The sequence below is a fragment of the Vigna umbellata genome, chromosome 1 (genome assembly GCF_029865625.1).
Source record: "Vigna umbellata cultivar VRB3 chromosome 1, Vumbellata_1.0, whole genome shotgun sequence".
Classification (NCBI taxonomy): domain Eukaryota; kingdom Viridiplantae; phylum Streptophyta; class Magnoliopsida; order Fabales; family Fabaceae; genus Vigna; species Vigna umbellata.
The window spans coordinates 21,023,117-21,032,408 of record NC_142165.1 but is presented as its reverse complement, the minus strand read 5'-3'; the positions used below and the strand labels follow the sequence as shown (position 1 = coordinate 21,032,408).

Genomic DNA, 9,292 nt, shown 5'->3' with positions numbered 1-9,292 from the left:
TTACTAGATAATCTAATTTCTCTCTAAAACTATACAAACTAGTATAATTTTTTCTTCATTACAACAAAATATGTTGTTTTACAAATTAGAAACAATTATACTAAAATCATATAAAACTAATATAAATAGAAACTATTTTCCCTGCATGTTTATTACAAAAGTAACTCATTTAAAATTGTTAATCATAATTATGTGTTAATTAATTACTTTTAAATAAATTTTCAGATTACTATAAAACAGCTTAATGAACTTAATGTTATATTTACCCTTAGCATTCATCTCCTAACAAAAGACAATGATGTCTTTTCTTTATATTATATATTATATGACCAATGACTCAACAAGGTACTAGTCGGTTCTTTTTCTATTTTTCATTTTTAATTTTGTTTTTTACTAGAAAATCAAAAACCTCATAAAAATTTTCTGATGGGTCTCCTTCCCCAACTCAAAAGCTGATAAAAAAAAATATCCTTTTGATTGAAGTGTGTTTTGGTTATTTTAGGTTTTGTTATTTGATGAATCTGATCATCTCTTCTTGACAGGAACAATAACTGTCTACTTCTATTCACGGTTTCAGTAGTTGTTGTTGTCCTTGTTCTTTGGATCTTCAATCATTCTTTTTTTTTTTTTTGGATCACATCATCTTTGAAGAGACCATTAACAACCTTCAGTTTATGCTTCAATCATATATTTTTATTTTTTGTTTTTTATTGTGTTTTTAAACCAAGAAGTAATGGAAATGTTCTTAAGAAACCCTTTATACACAAACCCAGAACCTTGTCAGCACCTTGCTGAGTACAAGCTCAAACATGGTTTCAATGGCTACAAAGCCATCCAAAAGCTCCTTGTGACATCCCCTATTGGGAAAACCAGTGTGAAGAAACCCAAGGCGGTACCCAGATGCGGTTTCTGTAATGGCTGTGAAGGGCGGTTCTATTTGTGTCTGATTTGCTCTTCATTCTCATGTTTGGATCACACCATTTTGCACTCTCAGTCAGAAACTGGCCATGCTGTTTTTGTGGACATTGAAAGGGCTGAACTTTATTGTGGGGTGTGCTGTGATCAGTTGTATGACCCTGATTTTGATCGAGTTCTGATGTCTAAGCACTCAATGGGGTTGACAAGTGGTGCCACTGGGAATGAAAGCATTGGGCAGAGGTTGATCAAGAGGAGGAGATTGATTTCTGGGGTTGGGTTGAATTTTCAGAAATCTAAGTGTGGAGTTTCCACCAAAGATATGAGAGCTAAATCATGTTATCCTATGGGGTTGAGGGGATTGAACAATCTGGGTAGCACGTGTTTCATGAATTCTGTGCTCCAAGTATTGCTTCATGCTCCTCCTGTCAGGGAGTATTTCCTTAGTGGTGGACACAGATTGGAAGCTTGTCATCGTAGAAGAACCACAGATCTGATGTGTTTGCTTTGTGAAGTCAATGCTATTTTTTCAGCTGTGTACTCCGGGGAGCAGAATCCATATACTCCTGCTCAGTTTCTATACAGGTCTGATACTGCTCCTTGTGTCATACTCATGCTCTTGGGTTTTAGGTTTGTCTAATGAAAATAGTGGCTGACATTTATCAGCGGATCTAATAATCTGCTTCAGTATGCTTTTAAATGTTCCTGAAAGAAAAACTGATTGAGTTACTGATTTGGAGTTATCTGATAGTTGTTATGAGATATCTCATAGTGAATGGTATCTTTGAGGATTTGGTCTTTGATAAAATCTATTGACATTGTGTGATCCATGTGACCTCGTCTAGTGGGATAAAGCTTGTCATTGTTGAGTTTTCCGATATTCAATCAGTAAGCTTAGAAAAGAGGAAATTTATTGATTCCCTGAGCCTGACATTTAGAATTATGAAAATATTCAATTTGGTCTGACTAAAGTAGCAAAAGTAGCAACTTCTACTGTGAAGGTTTCTGTGAAGAAAGCAAGCATGTTTTTTGAGCACTTATGTTATCAGACAGCTCTAACTTGATTTGATGCTTATGTTCGAAGTTGATTATGTCTTTGTATGAAGCTAGTTGCAATTTAGATGGAGCAATGCCAGTTAAAACCGAAAACTTTTATCACTTTGGATTTGCACCCATTGTGTTGCTTTGGTGATCAAATTCTTGTTTCTTTCGAATGGTGAAACTTTTTGTTTTTGTTTCAAGCTGGTGGCAGCATTCAGCAAATTTAGCGAGTTATGAACAGCAGGATGCTCACGAGTTTTTCATTTCGATGTTAGATGCAATCCATGAGAAAGAGGGCAAATCAAGAAATGGAAGCAAAGGTAATTGTTGCTGGTATCATAATGATGTACTTTGTCTAAATAATAATAATAATAGTTAAAGTAATATTGGTGTAACTGGCTAGGAAGAATGTTGTTTCTGTGAACACATAACAGCTTTAATACCGAAGATTCATTCTGAAAATTATGCTGTCTGGGAAACATTGTAACTGAGAAAATCTAGACTTGTTATATTACTCAATTGTTGTTTTTCAAACGTATGATGCATGATTGTTGTTTTATACAGGTAACGAAGACTGTCAATGCATTGCTCATAGGGTGTTCTATGGGTTATTGAGATCAGATGTTACGTGCATGACCTGTGGATTCACCTCAACAACCTATGATCCTTGTGTTGACATTTCACTTAACTTGAACACCAGTGTCTCTTCAACAGAAAAGGGTAAAAAGCTTAACAAACGGAATGACGATGGAAGTCTGTCTACACTTTCAGGTTGTTTAGATTTGTTCACAAGGCCAGAGAAGTTGGGGTCAGACCAGAAACTTTACTGCCAGAATTGTCAGGAAAAGCAAGACTCTTTGAAGCAAATGTCCATTAGAAAGCTTCCATTAGTACTTAGTTTACATGTGAAACGATTTGAGCACTCTTTAGTCAAAAAGTCTTCAAGAAAAATAGACCGCTACCTACACTTCCCATTTTCCTTAGACTTGTCTCCATATTTGTCCTCCTCAATCCTCAGAGCCAGATATGGAAATAGAATTTATTCTTTTGGGGGTGATGAATCAGATATGTTTTCTGAGTTTGAAATTTTTGCTGTGGTGACTCATTCGGGTACGCTTGAATCCGGCCACTATGTTTCGTTCGTGCGTATAAGGAATCAATGGTACAAATGTGATGATGCTTGGATAACTGAGGTTGATGAAGCTACAGTTAGAGCTTCACAGTGTTACATGATTTTCTATGCTCAGAAAACTTTGTACAATAAAGCAAATGAAGACCAGAGTCACGCTCCAAATTCCCCTGGAAGAGAGCTATATTTTCCTATTGCTGGTTGTTGCTAGAGAGGAGGATTATAAAGTGAGTACTTGTCATTCAAAGAGTGGAATATAAGGTGCTTGTGGCGATGAAAGCCAGCTTGATGTTGAGTGAAGGAATTTATTTCTCTTCAAATTTCCCCTCAGGTTTGTAGAATCACAGATCATAGTTAACAAGACGGATTTGCAATATGCATCTCAGAAGTTTGGACTGCTAAAATGCAGATATGGGAATGAGATGCCAGGTTGCTAATTTGATTCTGATTGAATATTTGCATGTGGTAATGTCATTAGCAGTTTTGCAACAAAGATCAAGGAGCCAGAAGTGACTCAACTCCTTCACAACTTTTCAAACTATGCTTACTCAAATTCTTTAATTGCAGGTAGTCATGTACATAACCCTTTTCAATTGATGCTAACAAAAGTTGTTCAACAACCATTGTTATTCTCCTGTCACCACCAAGTGAAGTGTGGAGCAAAAGAAAGTTAAAGGGAAAAAAGAGACTATGTTGATGACTGTTTCTAATTCCCGTGTCTAACAAGGACACTGTAATAACACTCATGACAAATTTTCACATGCCATTATGTCTGCTTTGTTGTTAGAGTGCAGATTACTTAATTGGATTGCTTATGTGGTGCACAATAGACAGGGGTTTTGTTGAAGGCAAGTTTATTCTTTTAAAGCTGATTTGAGGAATATTACTGTTCCAACTTGAAGTTATGTTTGCTGGTTGAGAGAAAAATGCTGCTATATGATTAACAGTATCTTATATTGAAGTCAAGAAAATAGTCAATTGGTAATTGAAGGACAACATGTCACTATATTCATATATTTTTTACAAGTTTAAAGATTAGAAAACATGCAAGATAAATTTGGAATCAAAGAGTGAAAATGGATTTCTCTTTATCAGACTCCAGAATTTTTATCATCTGTCTGTAACTGATATTATATAGAGTTTAATTTCTATATATTGTTAAGATTATTTATGAAAGTTCAGAACCTGCCATCTGCTTAGTAATAGTTGTTTGGATGTGGTTACACATAGTAAATGATCTATATTTTTGCAGTAGCCATTATGTTGCAGTTAAAATTGGGAGATAAAAGGACAGGTGTTATAATAATAATGAAAGTGGCAAGTATTACAGAATAAAAAAAAATCTGGTTACTTCAAATGGGGCCTCCTAAAGCATAAAGAAGAGAAAAGATGTATAAAGGTTAATATAAAGATGCTTAAAGATGAAGAAACGGTGAATTAAAAGGAAAAGCAATGCTAGTCTTCTATAGACAGATACTTGATAGCAGGGGAGGGTTCAAGACTTATACACTTTTTTATTTTTTCTATGTATGATTTGATCTAATGATGGCCCTCCAACTTTGGAACTATTCATCATTGAATGTCCTTCACCATTATTACTTCCGCTTCTTGTTCTATAGTAAAAAAAGTACAACAAATCGAAAAGATGAGGATTTTGGGACATAGAAAAGCAGGGTAAAACAGGATCTCAATATAAAATTAGCAAATAAGAAAAAGAGATTCTATGTATGCTAAAATTAAGAGAGAATATTTCAAGAAAACACAATGAAATACAAATTGAAACTGTTATATAATTTATTGTGTATAAGAATGGAGCTTTCTAGAACATAGGATTAATTTGTATGGATTCCCTATTTCTTCTAATGTACTTATGCTTACTCAGTATCATGTATAGGGATGGCAACGGGTCGGGTACGGATAGTGCCTATTCGCAATCCGATCCGACAAAAAGAAATTCACTCATTACCCGACTCGCTATCCGTACGGATATCTATTTAAAAAATATCCGCGGGTATTTTAAAACACGTGAATATCCACGGATACTCGCAAATATTTAAAAAATATATATTTTAAAAAATTATTAAAATAAAATTTAAATAGAATTACAAAAAATATATAAAATATAATATAAATTAAATTAAATTTAAATTTAAATTCAATTTTAATTAAATTTAATTTTGTAAAATATAAATCAATGTTAATTTTAATTAAATTTAACTTAATAAAATATAAATTAAATTTTTATTTTTATTTTTTGCGGGTAGCGAGTATCCGCGGGTACGGATAGTATAATACCCGCACCCGACCCGTTTATAAGCGGGTATTAAAATATCCGCTACCCACGAGTTACGGGTAGTAAATATCCACGGATATCAACTATTCGTCGCAGATTTTATCCGTGAATATCTGCATACGCGAATTTTTTTGTCATCCCTAATCATGAGAAACATTTTAACTTGCAACAACTTGGCCATTAAATAACTATGATTATTAATAACATGAGACAGTCCTTGGAAAAAGAGATTAGAAAAAGGGGGAAGCAAGTTAGGTGAACTACTTCTTAATGAGCAATGACCTAACGAAGTTAAAACTTTTATTTATTTTTTTCTTCATAGTTTTAGTTGTCTTATCTAAAATAAAACATGAGATAAGATTAGATACTAAATATAATCAATATGTCAATACCTGACATAAAACTATTCTACTTTGTTATTTTTATATCAAATGTAATAAAAAAATCCTATCTAATTCGAGTAAAAATACATATATATTTTTATTTTATCTTAGAAAATCAGATTAGTTCCTGAGTAAAATTTTCGTTACTGTACGAAGCCCAATACTATCTGCATTCATTTGGATTCAGTATTGTCGTACATATTACAAGATTAGTCACTCAAATCCAATTTTTAATACCTTTGTTACCAACATTGTTTTTTTAATTATCTCACCCACTTTTCTAAAATCCTGAGTAAAAGTTAATCACGTTTGTGACACTATAACGGTTTTAATCTAATAAGTTTTTGTAAATAATGAAAATTAGATTTGCGTTTTCAGTATATTTTTTTTATAAATTCATGAAGATGTCATTAAAAAATGAGAAAAAAAGAAACAAAAAAAACCTTCAGACCAAATCAAACCCATAACCAAACAATAAGCTAGATAGTTATAAGACGATCCATGAGCTAAACTTTCTTATACATGGAATGAAGACATCTATTATAAACTTGTGATTTCCCTGTTGTTGCTGGTTAGGAAGAGAACTTGTAGAGTTCTGATTACTTTGAATGTGGTATCTTAAAGGGATTACAGAAAGAAGATTGTTTTTTCTGTGTGTTTACTATAGTAGATTTGGAGTTAGAAAGAAGAGTACATTGAGAGAGTGTCTTTGTATTTCTTGCTATAAAACTCGATCTATATAGTGGATTTACTTTCAATCTCAAGTTGATTGAAAGGAAACTGAATGTAGGCATTTGAGGCCGAACCAGTATAAACTATGGTGTTGATCTTTCTATTCTTTCACTCCTTTATTTCCTTACATTCTTTATTTGCTTGCATTCCAAGAAAGATTCAAAGACTTTGAAAAGTTTTTTGAAAAAACAATTTTTATTAAACAAAACCAATTCACCCCCTCTTAGTTGAGAAACTAGGCCAATCTATTTCTACAATGGCCAAGTTGGCTTAGTGGTAAAGTTAAAAGGGAGGGTGGGATAATTGTGGGTTCAACTTCCCCTACTAACAATTGGAGAAATAAAACTTGGGACTCGATTAAAATAAAAGTCTAAGTAAAGAACAACTTGAAACTTTCCAACTAAACTTGAGATCAAACAAGTAATTAAGCCTTAAAGCATAAAAGAAATAAAAAACAAAAACAAATTATCATTAAAACTTCTAAGTCTAAACATACCAAACTACAATTTCAGTTCTCTTTAAAGAACATATAAATTGAAAATCAATCCAATGCTCCAACAAATTAAGAGTTAAATCAAAATTTGAAAATTTTCCAATAACAAAAACAAAATAAGCATAAATTAAAGAAAAAAAAGTAACAAAATAAACATGAATTAAAAAAGTGTGGTTATTGTGAATGAATAATTAAAAAGTAGATAAAAAAAGACATAATAATAACAAAGTTGGAAAGAACAATTATATATATATATATATATATATATATATATATATATATATATATATATATATATATATATATATATATATTATGAGCTTAAAAAGAGTTTGTGTATATTAGTGACTTAGTTGACCTAATTTAGAGATAGAAGTACTCAAAGACCTTATGATTGAGAAACCAATAACATTAACTTCGTGTTATGATGATGGAAGGATGATCTAGAAAAATACTAATAAATATGAATTTAACTTCTCTATGATGTCAAAAAAGCATTTTAGAAAATTAATAAAGTTTAATTAGTAATTTATATATTTAAGTTTTTCATTTTGGTTTTTATTTTTTTTACTTAATTGAGTTTCAATATTTTTTTACTTAATTGAATCTCAATATTTTTTAAATAGAATCAATTTGATTTTTTTCCATTATATTGAGGTTAATCCTATATGAAAAGGGGTTATAGGTTAAAATTTGGATAATCTTCTATCTTTGGACCTCTCTAATTTGATACATGACACATTCCAAATTTGTACAGACATCTTTCAAATATTTTGACATGTATATTACCTTTTAGATTTTGACATGTGATACATGTGGTAAAAAAAATTACTATCAATTTGAGATAATGGTCAAATGAACTTTGTTTAAAATAAATATTAAGATTCTATGAAATAAAAATATATAAAGATTCAAGTAAAAAAAAATATAAAAAGTTAAAGTTAATCATCATCTTAAATATAAAAAAACTAGATTATTAATTAAGTCATATAATAATAATGATTGATTATAAAATGAATAATTATGACTATGATTAATTTTAAGATGTATTAAATATATTTGATTTTATTATAGTTTTAAAATGTTAATTTTGTAAGTTATGATTATCATTAACTTCATGACTCATAAATAAACTATTACAGTTTTAACATTAACTTATCCTAAGCTTTTATATATTATGGTCTCTCACCTAATCACCATTGCACATTGACACATCATATAATAATGTAATATTACTTACTAACATTGACGTTAGACCAAACAGGGGCAAATATAAGAATGTGACAACAAAAAAAGCTAAAAATGAGAGTAAAATAAATTGAAGAAAAAGAAGACAGCAAAGTAAAAAACAAAAGTAAGGTAGTATATCCGAGACATAAAATAAATAGATGAAGTCATTTATTTATTGTTATGGTAAAGTGGGAATTATTTTAAATAGATTAGATTATAATACTATTTCAAAAGCGTAAAAACATGCAATTTCAAAAACTTCAGTTCAATATTGTAGTTTATCTCAACCCTATAAATTTATTTTAAAAATTTGAAGAACACCATTTCTTCAATAACTTAACCCTTTCTAGTGAAGTAAACATGAGAAATGAAAATAATTTTGTGGTAACTTAAATTAGCTTCAAGGGATATAAAAATATATATTTTTTAATAAAATATTATAAAATTATATATATATATATATATATATATATATATATACACACTACTTTTTCAATTCAAATAAAGTCTAAAGATAATACTTTTACATAAAAAAAATTTTGATTTCTTTTAGATATTTCTATAATCTATATAAATAGTTGACTCATACGTTTGATATCTTTCAAAACTAATTTATATGAAACAAAACTTAGTTATGTCTTTTGCTTTTGCACTCCAAAAACTTTTGGAATGGAACGTCAGCAAGGTGGCAACAAGATCCTACCGATGTGGGGCCTCGGTTTCACTGTTTGCACCAATGGCGTAGCTCCACGATCTCAAAATCAACAAAACTGTTTTCCCTCTGATAACTATCAAACATATATGTCCGGTGAATTCACAAGCACTATTTGTTTTTACCTTAAACTACAACTTTCAGAAAATCAACTGTTATGGGTAGGGAAAATGTTAAATCTGAACGAAGCTTCTTGGTTTGGCATGGTTGCTCAAAACTTAGTAAAAGGAAAAAAGAAAGAGAAACATTAATATAGGGAAAATGAAGAAAAAATATATGTAAATTTGACGTTTTCTCTTTTGATTCGTCGGATAGGGGAATAATCAAAATACCCATTTATTATCTCAAAAGGTTAATGTTGACT

General features: G+C 30.6%; 1 protein-coding gene across 1 annotated transcript; it reads left to right on the top strand.

The window, feature by feature from the left end:
* Window positions 1–365: 365 nt before the first annotated feature.
* UBP22 (ubiquitin-specific protease 22) lies at window positions 366–3,990 on the top strand. Its single transcript, XM_088100013.1, has 3 exons — window positions 366–1,500; window positions 2,158–2,276; window positions 2,521–3,990. Exons 1-3 carry the CDS (start codon window positions 734–736, stop codon window positions 3,294–3,296), a joined length of 1,662 nt encoding a protein of 553 aa, XP_087956139.1. The 5' UTR covers window positions 366–733; the 3' UTR covers window positions 3,297–3,990.
* Window positions 3,991–9,292: the final 5,302 nt, after the last annotated feature.

Coding starts and splice junctions, on each gene's coding strand:
- UBP22 (XM_088100013.1), top strand. CDS start 734: ATGGAAATGTTCTTAAGAAACCCTTTATACACAAACCCAGAACCTTGT. Junction 1,501..2,157: donor CCTGCTCAGTTTCTATACAG/GTCTGATACTGC, acceptor TTTTGTTTCAAG/CTGGTGGCAGCATTCAGCAA. Junction 2,277..2,520: donor ATCAAGAAATGGAAGCAAAG/GTAATTGTTGCT, acceptor TGTTTTATACAG/GTAACGAAGACTGTCAATGC.